This window comes from Eremothecium gossypii, chromosome III (genome assembly GCF_000091025.4).
Source record: "Eremothecium gossypii ATCC 10895 chromosome III, complete sequence".
NCBI classification, from domain to species: Eukaryota; Fungi; Ascomycota; class Saccharomycetes; order Saccharomycetales; family Saccharomycetaceae; genus Eremothecium; species Eremothecium gossypii.
In genome coordinates, this window is record NC_005784.3 from 519,413 (window position 1) to 535,675 (window position 16,263).

The following is a 16,263-nucleotide window of genomic DNA, read 5'->3' on the forward strand; positions in this document are numbered from 1 at the left end:
ACTTAAACGACAATCCTTCACTAAGAGAGCTTATATACATTTGAATTATCCCAACCCTTGGTGCCAAGTAAGCCCGTGACGGGACCCTGAGAAAGCCCATGTCTGGGGCCCGCTATAAATGCGATGTAGTCATCGGGGCCGCACACTAATGACAGCACAGGCTCCGCCTTTGGGCGCTGTTCAAACGGAGCATTTTCCGAGAATGGGAAGGGACCGCTAACAAGATCAGAAATCTTCGACAACCCTAGACGGAGGCTCTCCCCCTTCTCGGACTCAAAGACATGCAGATCAACCCTGTCATGTTGGGCGCAGCGCCGCAGGAGATCGCCGAGAGGCCCCAGTTGGCCCCAGCTTTTGCAGGAGTAGAAGAGCTGGATCTTGCCCTTGAACGGGTCCTCGGTCGTCAGCAGCTGCAGCGCCGTCACGATCCCTGTGCCGGCTGCGAACAGCGCGATGTCGAACGGCCGCGCGCGCGGCAGCTGCGCCGCAGGCTCGCCACCCCAGAGGAATTCGCGGTCCCGCTTTGTGTCTGCGTCCAACTCGGGGAACTCAAATTCCGGGTACGGGCCTCTGACCTCGACAATGTGGCCCTTCGGCAGCTTGCGCAGCCAACGCGCGACCTCCCCGCTCCCGTATTCCTTGATATAGAGCATCAGCTTGCCACCGCCATTGTCGCCGTCGCGCAGCGCCCTGAGCTGCTCGCCGTCTTCGTCCGCTACGAGCGGCAGTGGCGTGTACTGTCGCACTACCATAATCTCTGGCTGTTTGATCTCAACTGCCCATAGGTTCCGCGCCCCAAACAGAGCCCATATGTTATTCCGCTGCTGCTTGAGGGGTGTCAACTCCAGCAGGTAGTGGTCGATATCGATGTCCTTCCTATAGGATATCTTGTACTTTGTAAAATATTCTTGCGACAGCTCAGCGTGGTAGTTCCTGCGATGGTATTCCGCTGCAGCGCACCCAGCGCCTAGCGCTGTAACGCCACATAAAACCAGCGGGAGACGGCCGGGGGCCCGTCGCTGGACATTGGCCTTCGAGCAGGAGTTGTAGAATCTCTTCCACAGCATGGATGAAATGGTACGCTGTATTACAAAGCTGCCGTTAGACTTCCATAGCATGAAAAATATTATTACTACGTCTGCTCATCTACAGCAGAGCTTCGAAGCTGAATTGGTCCCTTCATAGTAGCGACAGGATGCCCAACTTGCATCTAGTGCGATCATTGAAACTGCATGGCGACCGCTGTTGGTCAGTCGATATCTCAAAAGGCCTGCTTGCCACAGGGTCCGCGGACAGGAAGATCAAGCTCGTAGACGTCAGGAACTTCAAGCTCGTCGAGGAGCTCGATGACACTGCGCACAAGAAAGCCGTGAGGTCGGTGGCATGGAGGCCGCATTGCAATGTGCTTGCTGCTGGTTCTTTCGATACGACGGTGTCCATTTGGGGCAGGGATGACGATGACTACAGCGGCGAAACCGAGCTTCTGGCTGTGATAGAGGGGCACGAGAACGAGGTAAAATCCGTGGCCTGGTCGCACGATGGCGCGTACTTGGCGACGTGCTCTCGGGACAAAAGTGTGTGGATTTGGGAAGCAGATGAACTGAGCGAGGAGTTCGAGTGCAACAGTGTCTTGCAGGAGCACTCGCAGGACGTCAAGCACATTGTGTGGCATGCCAGCCGGCTTCTGCTGGCTTCCAGCTCGTACGACGACACGGTGCGGATATGGGCGGAGCAGGACGACGACTGGGAGTGCGCGGCGGTGTTGAGTGGGCATGGTGGCACGGTGTGGTGCTCCGACTTCGAGCGGGCCGAGACGGGCATCCGGCTGTGCAGCGGCAGCGACGACACCACGGTGCGCATCTGGCGGTGCCTCACTGACGACGCCGACGTCTTCGACAAAGAGTGGATCCAAGAGACGGTCCTGCCGGCCGTGCATACGCGGGCTGTGTACAGCGTAAGTTGGAGCGCGGACGGGCTTATCGCGAGCGTTGGCTCGGATGGTGTGTTGGCGGTATACAAAGAGGTACAGGCTGGCCGGTGGGAAGTGGTAGCCCGCGTAGATTGCGCGCACACGGTCTACGAGATCAATGTGGTGAAATGGCTGGCGTTAGACGGGCGCGTTCTTTTGGTGACCGGCGGCGATGACGGCTGCGTGAACGTGTGGGAACTGCGGGAGGAGTAGGTCAGCCAGTAGTATATTAAAGCGTTACATAGTAGACTAGTTGAGATGTTCTAAAGCACTGTCACCCCGATCAGGAAGAGCAATGCCAGCAGAGCGAGAAGCAGATATAGGCACCACCTGTTGGAACGCCGCTGGTATCTCAGTGCGCGCGACAGTTCGTTAGATGCATGGTTCGTGCTGGTTACCGCAGTGTATATGTTGTTTTCTATGTGGTCTACCAGCTCGCTCTGCTGCTGCACGATGGACCCCAAGTCTTGGAAGACCTCGTTGAGTTCAACGATACCACGCTCGATGTTGGCTATCTCCTCGTCCCGCTTTCGTATCAGCTCCTGCTGGTAGGCAAACTCCTCGTTGTTGATGGGCTCGCGCTCGATCACAATGTGGTGCTGCTGCTGCGCCGCCTCCTCTTCCAGTGCCGCTGCGCCAGCCGCTTCCTCCTGTTGCTCGCTCAGCGAAATCTTGGCCTGTTCATTGATCTGCTTCCTGATGCCCGCAAACTCCGACTGGCACCTCTGGAACTCCTGCACTGACAGCCGAATGTCCCGGTTCAGCTTTTCTCGGGTCGTGAGCTGGGTCCTGTCCAACTCGTTCTTTGGTATGGCATTGATGCTATGCACAAGCCCATTAAGGGTCTTCACCAGCAAAGACACCTTATGTATAACTTCCATCGACCGGTTGCTGATATTCTCCACCACCATCGTATTGGCCTTCCCATTCCTATAGTTCGACTCCAGCCCCTTGATAAAGTGCTGGAACGTGCCCAGCTGCCCGTTCATCTCGAACAGGTTGCTCACTATGTCTGTGCCCCATTCCTCAAACTGCGGGTTGTCGCTATACCGCGCCACTTCCTGGGTATCCTCGCTGAATATCGACATGTTCGACCAATGCTCAGTAGCGCCCGACCATGGAGTAGTCAGTTCTTGGCTGTGCACCCGCCTGAAATCTTTTCGCGGGTAGGCGCAGAGCAGTAAGCAAAGTCACGCATCTATATATTTAAACACTAAGAACAGAACTCTATATATAGACCTACTAGTCCTCCTTCTCCTGTTGGGAGACTTCAAGCTTAACCTCCTCAGCCTGTTTGGCCGCCTGGGCAGTGGCTAGCTTAACCAATTTCTTTTGGCCTTTCTGCCGCTTTGCGGTACCCTTCGGGGTCGCGACGGGCAGCTTCGGACTGAACAACGAGTACAGCTGCCATGTCAAAGACCCTATGGCAGAAACGGCTATTAACTTGAGCAGCTTTAGATTGCTCTGGATAAATTTGGGGTCCAGCAGGCTCAGCTCGACCTCCTCGATGGGCTCCATCTTGGGGTGGTGCGACGGGAAGTAACGGTTCACCTGCAGGTCGCGGTCGTTCCGCTCGTACTCGATTCTGCGCGATTCGTGCTCAAAGATCTCCGGGAAAATACCGGCCCGCGGTGGGGAGGCGCTTAAGCGATCCGCGGGCTCGAGGCTCGTGTAGATAACGGTGACCGCCGGTGACGGGAGCCTGCCCAGTATTCTGCGCAAGCGCTGGTCGTGGTCCGCAAGTACGTCTTCCCGTGAGGGGCGCTCGTTCCGACCATCGCCCGGGAGCGGCGAGAAGTGCACCTGTATGATGCGCGACTGTGCATCGATGTAGGGCTCGAATTGGTTGGTTTGCTCTGCACGCAAGATTATCTCTCTCTGCACGTCGCAGCGGCGCTTGGTGTGTGCAATGAGGTTCTCAAAGACATTGGAGGGCGAGACCTCGACCTGCTCAAACCGCAGCGCACTGGAGCTCCTGCTGAGATAATTTGGCAGCACCGTCCATGCGTCTTCGTAGTCGAAGTCCTCGAGTCTCAGTCCGGGCTGGTTGACAAACACATATGCATGCGAGTTGCAATGGTCGAGCAATTCGAGCGCTATCGCGTTGAACTCTGGGGCAGGCAGTACCGTGGTCATGTTGTATGCCAACTGGTACTCTTGTATTCCCTCGGACCTGTAACTGTGTTAGCATTGAACGTTGTTGGCGCCTAATAGTCGAACATACAGTTTATACGACCAGAGAAGAGCAGGCGCTGACTTCCCTGGAAGCAGTTCACCCTGCACCACCGCGACCACCAGGGCTAGGAGCCAGCTCGCGACGTTCTGCATGGTGTTGGCTGTTTCTCTGTGTGCTTCGATGTGATGAAGTTGGTTTGCTATGTAGTAAGCCTGAAAATCGGCGGTGTCCTCTTAAACCGGTACCAGAGCAAGCTGGGCTACACAGAGTTACACAAGCTTAGACAGCTGTAGCTCCCAGAAGGGGCGTCTTATAGGATCGTACGCGGACGCCAAGCCCTTGTACGCACGCCTTGCTTTGTCGTGGGTGGCCTTCTCCTGGGAGTAGACGTGCGCCAGCAGTTCGAGTGCGTGGGACGAGCGGATTTCGGGCAGGGCGTTGCCCTCAGATTCCGAGTCCAGCAAGTCGCCCGTAAAAGAGAGAGCGAAGTCTACAACGTCCTCGTCGTAGCGCCCCCCGCGGAACTGGTCGTACAAGCCTCGGAGGTAGTTCCAGCTGCTCGAATTTTGCGGCACGAGCTCAATGTTGGCGCACGCGTAGTCGACCTCGCGCTGGATGTCGCTGGCCGAGGGCGTGGTGCTCTTAAGCACAAACATTCGGTGCGCCCACGCGCTGTTGTTGTAGACGTCGCCTTCGATCATCCAGGCCGCGTACTCCAGCTCGTGCCTGAAATCGCCGAAGAACAGCACCGCCCACTTGCGGTACGACCACACGTGGTAGTTCTTCGCGTCCTCCTGCAGCATCATGTGCAGCACCGGCAGCTCACGCGGCAGCTTCGGCTCAGGGTGCAGCCGCAGCAGCGCCTGCCGGTACGACCAGATCTGGTAGTTCTTCAGGTTTCCCAGCGTGAACTCGTCCAGCCAGTCGAGCTCCGCATTCAGCTTTGCGGCGTCCGCGCCGTACAGCGCCTTCACCAGCCGGTAGCGGTGGTTCCACGTCGTGTAGTCCGACGGCGCCATCCGCAGCGCCGTGCTGTTTAGGGCCAGCGCCCGCGCAGACACCTCGTCCGCCGCCATCAGTGCGCGCAGCAGCCCAATCACGCGCGCGTACTCGGGACTGTACATGATCTGGCATATCTCGCCCTCGGCGCCCAGCTCGAGGCTGACGGGCTCCAGGTCCTCGTAGTTGTACGCCTCCATGCCGTGTCTGCTCCCGTGTATGAACGTACGCCGCAGCCCTACTTATAGGTGCAGGCGCAGATCACGTGATTGACCCCACTTGCTCGCGCTGCATCAGGTCACGTGCAGACTCCTCCAGCCTGGTAGGCCGTTCGGCTGGCCGGTGTTCTAATGCTGGTGTCACGTGATATCCCCGTCGGTGCCGCGGTGCGGTCATACCGCCGGAGGCCTACTTTGGAAACTACAAGGTCTATATTTGAGGTATGAACGCCGAATGCCGTCTTCAACACGCATGTGCACCGTTGGGCGGATTTCCACTGTCCTGGAAAATCCTGGGCGACCTAATTCGGCTAGTTGCTGAGTAATTCATGCGAAGCAAGCTGAGGTCTACGTTACTCGCCCGAACGACCTACTGCGTGGTCCCTTAATTTCCCAACCGTGCTACACCTCAATTCCCCCACATGCCGAGCTTATTGTGATAGCTCCCCAATCGTCTAGCGCTCTTAGGGGGCTTCAGAAGTCACCAAAATTAACCACGTCAGTGGGCTGGGTCCGAGTTCGTCCGCGCTATCTGTGGCATGAGGCGTGTCGCGCACCGGTGTCAGGTAACACCGTGATAGCGATTTTTCGATGTGCCTTGCAATATAAATATGGGTCGTTCACTCTGTCACAACCATACCACAACAGCGAACCACTACAGCAGCGGACAGCGCGTTGCAGAACCGGGGGCGCAACAGCAAGCCCCATGACAGTCTACGAAGGCGGCCGAGAACCGCGACCCCAAAAGCTCGCAGCCCCACGCCGGGGAACAGGATCTCAGCAGACAGGTTCCTAGGGCCCCGCAGCGGCAGCGGACGGCCGAGGTGCAATGGCCGCCAGGCCGCGGCGCGGTGTCCGGGTGTTTTGCTGACGCGGACTCCACGTGATCGCCAGTTGCCAGGGCACCGACCGATGCCTCCGTCACTAGAATAGTCCTGGCTGTGCAACGGTAGGCGCGTCGTAACCTTGCTCTGTTTATTTACGAACTACTTGAGACTCTTGTTGCCCTGCAGCGCCGGATCAACAACGTATCGGCGGCATTCCATGAAGTGCTGAGCCCCTGAAGCCTCGTCCGCGCAGTCACGTGCGCCTTGCGCGGCGCTCTCCCCGCCGCGGTTATCGGCCCGGAATACGCACGTGACCGTGCTGGCAATTTCACCATCACAGACGCGAAATCGCCAGGCCCAGTCCCCGAATAGGACAGACTGGTGCGATGTCAGTGTCAGAGATCCAGCTGCAATACGCGCCTCCGTAACCAAAAACAACAAACGATATAACCTGACAGAACCGGGGAAAAAAGTTGCTCTTTTACACACCACTTCAGTTGTTTACGAGCATTGTGAAGCATAATCTTGAGGAGGTATATATCTGAATTGGCAGACATATATAGACCGCACGAGGCAGCGCGTAGTTTGGACCAATAGGCGGGACCAGCATCAAGGTAGAGAAGGTACGGAGCAGTAACGCAGACATGGGACCAAAGGCCACGAGCGGGACCCGGGGACGGGGGAAGAAGGTGGGCACGAAGACGGCAGCGCCGCTTCCGAAATACAAGGGTATGTTGGCGTGGACACGGGCGGCGGGACAATACTAACGGGCGGCGCAGACCTGATAGTGGAGGCGGTGGTGAGCCTGGCCGAGCGGGGCGGGTCATCGCGGCAGGCGATCAAGAAGTTCATCCGGGACAAGTACGCGGTGGGCGCGAAGTTCGACGGGCAGTTCAATCTGGCGGTGAAGCGCGGGCTGGAGGCCGGGGAGCTGGCACAGCCGAAGGGGCCGGCAGGGTCGATCAAGCTGTTGAAGAAGGCGGCGCAGCCGAAGCCGGAGGAGGCGAAGCGGGCGGCGAAGCCCGCGAAGAGGGTCGTGAAGGCGGCGAAGCCCGCGAAGGCGAAGCCCGCGAAGGCTGCGAAGGCTGCGAAGCCCGCGAAGCCGGTGAAGGCGGCGAAAGCGGCGAGCGCCGTGAAGCCGGCGGCGCGGAAGCTGGCGAAGCCGGTCGTGAAGAAGGTCGGCAGCAAGAAGGTGGCCACGAAGAACGCGGTGGTGGGCAAGAAGTCGGTAGTCTCGAGCGCCGCGTCCAAGAAACTGCTCGCGAAGAAAGCGGTGCCGAAGAAGACAGCCGGCCGCAAGCCCCTCGTTGGGAAGAAGGTGGTTGCCGTCTCGCGGAAGCCAGCGGCAAAAAAGCTGGCCAAGAGTGCCTAGTCCCGCGTGGGCGTTGTATTAAATAAGGGAACTGCGGGTATGCTGCGAGGTAGCGGCTGCCCGTGTCTGCTGGCGAGGCACGTTAATATTGACTTCAGAAACTGTACTCTTTCTACTGCTTTGGGGCTACTAGCTACGCCGGTGTTATTATACTCCTTTGATTATCTCTATCTTACTATTTTTTTATTATAACCATGTTATTATTGTACTGTACTATTCAACTCATGTCTCCCCTCATGTGGAAATATAGACCGGCCACTGCAATGGATGTGCCTGGCTCCAGCACCGCCTGGCCTGCGCGTCGGATAAAGTAGGAGACGATTGATATTTAGATACTTTGTCCCGCTAATATAATGAACTGTGCTAATTACTCGGTCCTGCCTGATATCACTCAAAAAGCACTGGGGGCACGTCCGATGGGCGCTGCTCGTCATTCTTAGGCTAATGTAGAATCGAAGGGTATATTTAGCTTATATCACCTGATTCAGACATTCTGGCATCAGGTTCGAATATGCCTGGAGCCTATTTTGCGTTTCTTTTTTATTTTCCACAATATCTTTTGACAATCGTTCTGGACGTTCGATGTCCGCGATGAGCTAGCGTCTCTGGAGGTGTGTATAGTGCGACAGAGCGGTATTCTGTGCCTTAACAGCGGTCCTTAAGGAGCACCAATGGCACTGGGTATACCATACTTACATGAATACGACGAAGATACGTTGAAGCAGAGACTCGAAGCAGTATTGCCCGGCTTACCATATGCAACTCAGCTTACGCTCAAGTCGCTTCCGCTGCTGAATGACATTTCCACACAGCTCCTGCGGCTTTTAACTATCACGCCATTGCATGTGCTGACCGGTTCGGTGCAGGAAGACAAGGCGGCTCAGGCGGAACACGAGCTGTTCCATGTGCTGGTCGACGCATTGATAGAGGTGAAGGAAGTCTACGGAGACACTTCTCTGCTGACCGTGTACGATGTGGCTCCCGGGATATGGTTCCCAGGATGCGACCCGCCGTTGATCCTGCGGAACTTTGAACAGTTCGTTCTCGCAACGATCAGGAAGTGCAACCTAGTCATGTTCATGCTGACCTTACTAGGCAAGTTCCAGTATGGCTTCCAGTTCCTCAACGAGTGCTTCATTGACATCTTCTGTCCCAGCAATTCGTATTCTACTTCGGACGGTGGTAAGGACACTGGATCCTACAGTGTTCAGAGCAATGCGTCTTTCACACCCTGCACCAGCACCTTTTCCGGCTCGCTCACTTCAGCGATCGGGGGCAGACTGCTGAAGACACATACCGTTCTCTACTTGAACATGAAAACACAGGCATTCATCGCGGCGATGGAGCAGGAGGATCCGCTACTAAACAGAAAACAGATCCTTGATACACTATTCCCCGCCGATATGGCTACATACCTGCAGCTTAAAAGTGGCGAACCGGCAAACGAGTTCCAGCTAACGCCAAGTGAAAAGGATTTCATCACGCGCTGTCAGCGCAGACGTGAGACGTTGGAAGCAAACACAGACCTCCGAGACATTATGGAGCTCTACAAATGGTCTGATTTTCTAAAGGAATTTTTGGCATATGTATCCAAGAATGTCAGTCTTCTAGTCTTCGGGAAGCGTGCGAAGTGTGCGGCTCCAAAACAATTTGAATTATCCGATTCACTGGGATATGCCCCCATCCAAAATGCCCGCCTGTCATCCGCTGTACATCCAAGCGACTCCTCGATAACGCCTGCCGCGGTGAACACCCCTATCGCAAGCGCCTCACCTAACGAAGTTGACCAGCGCACCGACGGGGTAAAAGCACCCAACGGGGTCTCCAGTTGCTCGGTGCCCTCCGGTCACCTCAACGAGCCCATTATTGCCCGCAAAAAGTTACAGCAGAAGCGCATGTGGGTCAAGGAAGAAGAGGAAGCCCTCATTTCGGCCCTCAAAGTATACGGTCCAGCGTGGTCCAAGATACTAGAGTATCACGGTGCCGGCGGCTCTGTCTCTGAGACTCTAAAAAATAGAACCCAGGTGCAGCTTAAGGATAAGGCCCGGAATTGGAAGATGCATTACTTAAAGAAAGGAGCGCCTGTGCCATTCTATCTGCTCAAGGTTACTGGCAACTTGGAACGAGAGGAGAAGTTCAAAAAAAGATCAAAGGCGAAAAGAAAGTCAAAGGGTAGCCCATCCCAGTAGCTCTTTCCATAGACCTCATAGCATAAAACAAAGGCAGCATTCAGAAATGCCTTGCACGTACATAATCCTACCTTCCGCACAGTCTAACGTGATAGGAAGGACAATCTCACGAACCCAGACGAAAAAGCTAATATCGGTGGTCACCTTTAGAAAAGATATACAACGAGTCGTCTACCTGGCGTCAGCTTGGAATGCCGCGCTTAAGTCAGGCCTACAAGTATGCTGATATTCACGGAGGCGTGTTCCGTATGAAATCACCACATCTTCCTTTTGTTCCGCGATTGGAATGCCTAAAAGTTGATGTAAATATATACATGGCATCTCATTACGTAAGCTACTCGAGGGTTTGTGATCGCGTCAAACCCACACAGTAGAAGCAACGAGAATACGAGCGGCACAGCGGCATAGATTGCCTTAATGATATGCGTTATTACTTGCTCCTAATGTCGGCATCCACCAATTTTTCTGTGCCTTCCTTTGTGCGGGGAAATGAGAGCTAATAGGAGTTGCACAGCAGTATCTTGGCATCGTATCGGCGCGGACTTCCTCTGCGTGTGGCTGCTTCAGAATTTTTACGTGGGGGGTTGCTCGCACTCCGTCATATCCCCTCCTGAAATGGAATGGATAGCATTAGATATCCATCCATCCAAATATCATTTCTCAATCTGCCAGAAACCAAACGACAATCCATCTACTATCAGCCAGCAGGAGATAGTTGCTTCAGAATGAAAGGGTATAGTGAGAAGATAAACCCCCCATGGCAACCCTTCCATGCGCAAGATATAAATGTGCCGGACTTCCCTGCTACGACGCTGGAGCACGCACCAGAAGATGTCGAACGACAAATAGGACTTGCAAGGGAAGAATACAAGCAGCTACGCACTCAGATTAATAGGATAAAGTCCAGAATACAGGACGCTGACCTGCAATCTTTGTCTAAAAATGTGGCGCCGATAACATCGGTCAACTTAAAACCAGTGACAACATTAAAAGGGCATAACAATAAAGTTAGCAGTTTCAGATGGAGTTCTGACTCTAGAACAATACTCAGTGCGAGTCAGGATGGCTTCATGCTGCTATGGGATGCTGCCACCGGCTTAAAGAGTAATGCGATACCACTTCATTCCCAGTGGGTCTTGAGTTGTGCTATATGTCCCAATGGAAACCTAGTCGCTAGCGCAGGACTGGACAATAACTGCACCATCTATAGAGTCTCACGCAAGGACAGGATTCAGCAGAACATTGTTTCTATCTTCAAGGGCCACACATGTTACATATCAGAAATTGAATTTCTGGACGATAATTCTATCTTAACGGCTAGTGGGGATATGACATGTGCACTGTGGGACATTACTAAAAGCAAGCGGATAAATGAGTTTGCTGATCACCTGGGTGATGTGTTGAGCTTATCCGCTGCCCCCACAGAGACAGAAGGCAACGGTAATGTTTTTGCGAGCGGGGGCTCTGATGGGTACCTTTATATCTGGGATAAAAGAGTACCCACAAGTGTTCAGAGTTTTTTCGTTAGCGACAGCGATGTCAGTAAGGTCAAGTTCTTCAGAAATGGCAACACTATAGCCACCGGCTCTGACGACGGATGCACCAATCTTTACGACTTAAGAAGTGACTGCCGAATCGCAAATTACTCTCTTTCCAGAAGTATTCATGGTGCAACCCCGGTTCAACAGCAGACGTATATCATGTCGAATATGGACTATACAGCCCCATCGGGTACCCTTGCAAGAGCGAGCCCCTATTCGCCCGCAATCGGCACAGTTTCCTCAAGCTTCATAGACAACCAGGGCGTGATTTCAATGGATTTTAGTCGCTCAGGCCGCCTACTATATGTATCATACACGGAATTTGGGTGCGCAGTATGGGATCTTGTTAAAGGAGAGATAATCGGCAAACTTGACGGCCATTCGGACAGGATATCTGGCGTGGCCACTAGCCCTGACGGACTTGCTATCTGCACCGGCTCTTGGGATATGACGATGAAAGTGTGGTCACCTGCCTATATGTGAATCTGTACTCTACACAGTCCTCGGCGCGTTTGCTGCCCTAGTTTCATTCGAGGACTGCAGATCCCGCTTAGCTGCACCAACAACAGTGCACCAAATAGCTACTTACACATCACCATGCTAAATAGTTCCCAGTTGTGCTTACTCTAGTATTGTCCCTGTAAAATATTAAATAAAATCTCCAGTACACTGCTTGGCAGCTGTCCCAGTTGAATAACGAATTCCTCTGTCCTGTGGCGACGCTTCAGCAGTGCATCACTGACTCCTGGATACGCAACTATAGTTTTCACTACCTCGCCCACAATCTCCTCGTTCGCAGCCGCGATGGCAGTCGCCATTTGGGGTATCTTCTGCCTCACTGGGTGGTCGTCCCGGTCTTCTATACTGTAGTCGGGCACTGGCCCGCTTTCTAATAATACCTTACGGAGCTCATCAATGTGGTACGGTACCATGATGGTGAAGTCGACCGCGACGGCGCTCTCCGAAAACGACAGCTCGTGGTTGATGGTAGCCCGGCCGCCATTCTGGATGAACTTGGCGACGATCTTGAAGTCGAACTCCCCCCAGCCCTGCTCATCCAGCCGGAATGGTGGAACGGTGAAGCGCCTTTTTGGATGCTCGAACGTCGGGTGCAGAAAGTACGTGCACGACTCGAAGATACGCGCAGGTACCTCTTCTCCCTGTGGGCCCACGAGGCAAATATCCATGGACCACCGCCGCATGGGCAGACCATCTATCGGCGGTATGCTGGGTATCACAGCCTGTTGGATCTTCAGCCTGACCACCCGTTCAACCGTAGGCTGCGATGCTCGTGTTAGTACATATGCCTGTGGCCCAATAGCGGACTAGACTTACACTTTGCATTAAACTTTCTTCTGGGCGAAGTCTTGGCAGTCATGTAATACTTTGTTCAGCGGTCTGATTTCAGGTGCCCAAAACCTGCTACACAGCTATAGATCGCCACAAAGGCAGGCAGACGTGGGCCCTGATATTTGGTCGCCGATGTTAATTATTACAGAAAGCTCCGAGACGCGATTAATCATACCTACTTGCCTACTATACAAGCTAGAAGCCTCTACTCGATGTTCTTCTTCACATACTCCCACAAGCTTTTCAGCAGCCCCTCGGGCAGACTGTACAGGTCGATCACAAACTCGCCCTCCTCCACATTGTTGGTGATGTTCATATCCGGAGTGCGGTTGTCTGTGACCATCTGCACAACGCCGACCAGGTCGTCCTCGTTGAGCTTCGTCAGGCCGAATGCGAGCTTCTCCAGGTCCACCGAGCCCTTGACTGTAGACCCCACCGCGGTCTTGACCTTCTTGGCTTTGGTCTCGCCATTGCTCGTCACGGCCTTGCGCTTGTTCTCACCGATGGCCGCCGCGCTCACCGCCGCGCCATCGTCCACCGGGCCGCTTTTCTCCAGCTCTGCGCGCAGCAGCGGCTTATTGATCGGCACCTGGATCACATGGTCTACCTGGTACGCGTCCTTCATGAAGTGCAGGTCGTGCGTGATCTTGCGCTCGCCGGCCTTCTCCAGCAGGTGGCAGCTGATCAGCAGCTCGAACCCGCCCCAGCCCTGCTCCTCGATCTTGAATGGGGGCTCCGTGAACGTCCTGTTCGGATTTGCAAACGTCGGATGCAAGTGGTACACCACCTTGTCGAAGAGAGTCGCGGGCAGCTCCTCCCCGTGCTCGTCCAGTATGGCGAGCTGGATGCTCCATCTGCGCATAGGGAAGTTGTCCACGGACGGTGGCACGTCCGGGAGTATGGACTGCTGTGTCTTTATTCTCACAGTTCTCTTGACCGTCTGCGTTGCGTACATCGTTAGTCACTGGATCACCACGCCCATCCCACAAATCAATTGCTAGTACATACCGCAACCATAATGATGCAAACTAGACCAAACTGGCGCACTTACTTGCTCTGCTGCCAGCTGTAGTTGCTGCTTGAGCAGAAGTTGATATCGGGAAGATTCAGGAAAACTACATACCGTTTGACATGATACATATACAGCTACCCATGGCAGGACGGTCTATCTACAGGGAGCCTGGGGCCAGCTGTGGACGCATTGGGATCATGAGCTCTTCTTGAAGGCTGCGGCAAGGGCCGAGCGCACTGCTGCGGGCGATGCGTTCCAGTCCTGGGCGACGGTCGGCCAGGAGACCTGGGCGAAGACCTTGGGGAGGGGCAGCGCGCCATGTGTACTCTTAAGTTCGTGTAGGAAGGCGTCGGCGCGGGCGGCCAGCTCTTCGGCGGAGGCGACAGGCAGAGCGGCCATGTAGGCCTGGATCAGCTGCATCTCCAGCTGCTCCTTCTGGACCAGGTCATCGCGGCCATTCTTGAGGAAGCCATCGATGGACTCGCGACGCTGCGCAACCAGCTTGGAGTAGATGTCGTGGAGGGCAAAGTGGTCGAGCGGCTTGTCGCGGCTGTCGATCTCTTTGTTCTTAATGGTGGCCAGCAGCGAGCGGATCGTGGTTTTCTTGGTGTCGTCCTTGGCGAGCATCGCCTTCTTGAGGTCCTGCTTCAGGTGGGCGAGGGCGTCGGTGTACGCCTGTGAGCTGGCGCTGCGGCGCGCGAGCGCGCGGAAGAGCAGCATGGGCCTGGCAGCGGAGTTCATGAGCATGGTCTGGGGCGTGCGGTGTGGGAGAGGTGAAAAAGCTTTTCGGGCTTTTGTGCGCGGGGCGCTATCTGGACAGGCCACCGGGCTGGGTGGGGCGGCGGCGGCACGCGTGGCGGCGGCCGCAGGGCCACGGCGGCCTGGGGGAATTGTGATATATATCTGCTGCGCGAGATCTAGCGCCCGAAACTTTAGACTACATGGTGTATCGCTATTTCTCGCTCTCCCGTTCGAGAAACTCTGCCCACAACGAGACGAAGCTGTCGTTCCGTCTGGTCTTGCGGATGGTGTCTGAGGAGCTGTGCATCAACCCTGCTTGGGTTTTCTTCTCGTCGTCCCAGCTCAGGAAACTGGATATGAGCTCTAGAACCTCAAACTTCTTCGGGTCGCCACGTGGTATCGACACGAAGGAAATGAACAGGTTCGAGATAAGCTCCTTATCGACAGACTCGGAGCTGTTGGAGTGCTTGATCATAGCGAGCGCCTTGGTGAGGTGCTCGTTCAGTATCACAGCTTCGTGGCGGAGCTTGCCGATCTGCAGCACGCGCTCCTTGCACTCCTGCTCGAGCTTATCTTTCAGCGCGGCGTCTGCGCTCATCGCATCTATCTGCGACCGTAGTTCTGCAACCTTGGCCTCGTGCGTCCGGGAGACATCCTGTGCCTGCTCCAGCGCGCCGCGCAGAGACTGCAGCTCTTGGTCCTTCGCACGCAGCGCCCGCTCGTTCTCCGAGACCAGTGATTCGAGCTGCGTGTTGAGCTCGGCGCCGCGCTGCTCCTGTTGGGCTTTCTCCTGCTGCAGTTGCTCCAGCTGCTGCTGGTATGCCTTCGTCTGCTCTTCCAGCGACGCGTGGTCATGCTTCTTGTTGTCCATCATCAACGTGAGCTCTTCTATCCGGGACTGCAGGTTGCGCTGTAGCTTTGCGTGGTCCTGGCGCTCCCGCTGGTAGGCCGCCGCCTCTTTCTCTATCCTCTCCTGTGCCTGGCTCAGCTTAGCCTTGTACGCAGAGCACTCGACGCTCAGGGTCTCGCACTCGGCGTTCAGGCTGGCCATTTCTGTATTCAGCACCACCACGGTCTCCTCGCTCTCCTTCTTCTCCCGAGACAGCTGCTCGAGCCGCGTCTTCAGGGTCGCGTTCTGCCGCTCGTATTCCGACAGCTGCTCCTGTGTGTTCTCCAACTCTAGCTGGGACTCCTTCATCTTGCTGAAGAGCGACTTCATCGACGAGAGCCGGCTGAGCAGCGTGTTATACTGTGTCTCGAACTGGTCGCGCTCCTCCCGCAGCCGCCGCAGCTCGCCTTCGGCGCTCTCAGTCCCCCGTAGCTGCAGTCTCAATGCCTCGAGTTCCTGCCGTAATGCCTGCATAGACTCGGCCTCGCTCTGCTCGCCCTGCTCCGTCGGCTCGCCCTGCCCTGCCGGCTTAACTTGCTCTGCAGACTCCGCCAGCACGCCCTGCCCTGCCGTGGCGACCTCCCCTGCTTTCTGCTCCTCTCTGCCGGTGCCCGCTGCCTCGCTGGATCCTTCGCCCGTCACCTCCGAGCGGGATTTCGCCCTGTCTTCCTCCGTGGGAGCAGCTTCTTTCTTAACGTCATCCTCAACAACGGCGGAGGACTCTGGTAACGCCTTAGGTGCCTTGCCACCTTTCTTCTTGCCCTTAGCCATCCTTTAGCTCGTCAATTAGCTATTTTCCCGGACCCTCTGGCTGTTGGACGTACCCGGCCTCACTAGGATTGTGAGATTAACCGACGATGGTTTCATTTTAGACCATCTTGTTAAATAAAACAGCATTTACAGAAAAAGTTCGGAGAAATCTCTTCCATCGTCTAAGTAAAAGCACATAGAAGAGGCGATTTGGAGTCCATAAGAACTCG

General features: G+C 55.2%; 12 protein-coding genes across 12 annotated transcripts; 4 read left to right on the top strand and 8 right to left on the bottom strand.

The window, feature by feature from the left end:
* Window positions 1–20: 20 nt before the first annotated feature.
* CYC2 (oxidoreductase) lies at window positions 21–1,118 on the bottom strand (the record flags this gene model as incomplete). Its single annotated transcript, NM_208845.2, has 1 exon — window positions 21–1,118. The coding sequence occupies one exon, from the start codon at window positions 1,116–1,118 to the stop codon at window positions 21–23; it is 1,098 nt and encodes a 365-aa protein (NP_983492.2).
* Window positions 1,119–1,195: 77 nt separating this feature from the next.
* On the top strand, window positions 1,196–2,182 carry CIA1 (iron-sulfur cluster assembly protein CIA1; the record flags this gene model as incomplete). The annotated part of the gene is made up of 1 exon (NM_208846.1): window positions 1,196–2,182. One exon carries the CDS (start codon window positions 1,196–1,198, stop codon window positions 2,180–2,182), a length of 987 nt encoding a protein of 328 aa, NP_983493.1.
* Window positions 2,183–2,232: 50 nt separating this feature from the next.
* PEP12 (SNAP receptor PEP12) lies at window positions 2,233–3,057 on the bottom strand (the record flags this gene model as incomplete). The annotated part of the gene is made up of 1 exon (NM_208847.1): window positions 2,233–3,057. The coding sequence occupies one exon, from the start codon at window positions 3,055–3,057 to the stop codon at window positions 2,233–2,235; it is 825 nt and encodes a 274-aa protein (NP_983494.1).
* Window positions 3,058–3,211: 154 nt separating this feature from the next.
* On the bottom strand, window positions 3,212–4,297 carry BIG1 (Big1p; the record flags this gene model as incomplete). The annotated part of the gene is made up of 2 exons (NM_208848.2): window positions 3,212–4,142; window positions 4,194–4,297. The coding sequence occupies 2 exons, from the start codon at window positions 4,295–4,297 to the stop codon at window positions 3,212–3,214; spliced, it is 1,035 nt and encodes a 344-aa protein (NP_983495.2).
* A 117-nt stretch (window positions 4,298–4,414) lies between these two features.
* RAM2 (bifunctional protein farnesyltransferase/protein geranylgeranyltransferase) lies at window positions 4,415–5,344 on the bottom strand (the record flags this gene model as incomplete). The annotated part of the gene is made up of 1 exon (NM_208849.1): window positions 4,415–5,344. The coding sequence occupies one exon, from the start codon at window positions 5,342–5,344 to the stop codon at window positions 4,415–4,417; it is 930 nt and encodes a 309-aa protein (NP_983496.1).
* Window positions 5,345–6,833: 1,489 nt separating this feature from the next.
* HHO1 (histone H1) lies at window positions 6,834–7,561 on the top strand (the record flags this gene model as incomplete). The annotated part of the gene is made up of 2 exons (NM_208850.1): window positions 6,834–6,918; window positions 6,969–7,561. 2 exons carry the CDS (start codon window positions 6,834–6,836, stop codon window positions 7,559–7,561), a joined length of 678 nt encoding a protein of 225 aa, NP_983497.1.
* Window positions 7,562–8,232: 671 nt separating this feature from the next.
* TBF1 (Tbf1p) lies at window positions 8,233–9,750 on the top strand (the record flags this gene model as incomplete). The annotated part of the gene is made up of 1 exon (NM_208851.1): window positions 8,233–9,750. The coding sequence occupies one exon, from the start codon at window positions 8,233–8,235 to the stop codon at window positions 9,748–9,750; it is 1,518 nt and encodes a 505-aa protein (NP_983498.1).
* Window positions 9,751–10,370: 620 nt separating this feature from the next.
* STE4 (G protein subunit beta) lies at window positions 10,371–11,774 on the top strand (the record flags this gene model as incomplete). The annotated part of the gene is made up of 1 exon (NM_208852.1): window positions 10,371–11,774. One exon carries the CDS (start codon window positions 10,371–10,373, stop codon window positions 11,772–11,774), a length of 1,404 nt encoding a protein of 467 aa, NP_983499.1.
* A 143-nt stretch (window positions 11,775–11,917) lies between these two features.
* AGOS_ACR098C (transcription initiation factor TFIID subunit 14 family protein) lies at window positions 11,918–12,635 on the bottom strand (the record flags this gene model as incomplete). The annotated part of the gene is made up of 2 exons (NM_208853.1): window positions 11,918–12,571; window positions 12,627–12,635. The coding sequence occupies 2 exons, from the start codon at window positions 12,633–12,635 to the stop codon at window positions 11,918–11,920; spliced, it is 663 nt and encodes a 220-aa protein (NP_983500.1).
* A 211-nt stretch (window positions 12,636–12,846) lies between these two features.
* AGOS_ACR099C (ACR099Cp) lies at window positions 12,847–13,658 on the bottom strand (the record flags this gene model as incomplete). The annotated part of the gene is made up of 2 exons (NM_208854.1): window positions 12,847–13,581; window positions 13,650–13,658. The coding sequence occupies 2 exons, from the start codon at window positions 13,656–13,658 to the stop codon at window positions 12,847–12,849; spliced, it is 744 nt and encodes a 247-aa protein (NP_983501.1).
* A 190-nt stretch (window positions 13,659–13,848) lies between these two features.
* On the bottom strand, window positions 13,849–14,400 carry AIM41 (Aim41p; the record flags this gene model as incomplete). Its single annotated transcript, NM_208855.1, has 1 exon — window positions 13,849–14,400. One exon carries the CDS (start codon window positions 14,398–14,400, stop codon window positions 13,849–13,851), a length of 552 nt encoding a protein of 183 aa, NP_983502.1.
* Window positions 14,401–14,605: 205 nt separating this feature from the next.
* RUD3 (Rud3p) lies at window positions 14,606–16,054 on the bottom strand (the record flags this gene model as incomplete). Its single annotated transcript, NM_208856.2, has 1 exon — window positions 14,606–16,054. One exon carries the CDS (start codon window positions 16,052–16,054, stop codon window positions 14,606–14,608), a length of 1,449 nt encoding a protein of 482 aa, NP_983503.2.
* Window positions 16,055–16,263: the final 209 nt, after the last annotated feature.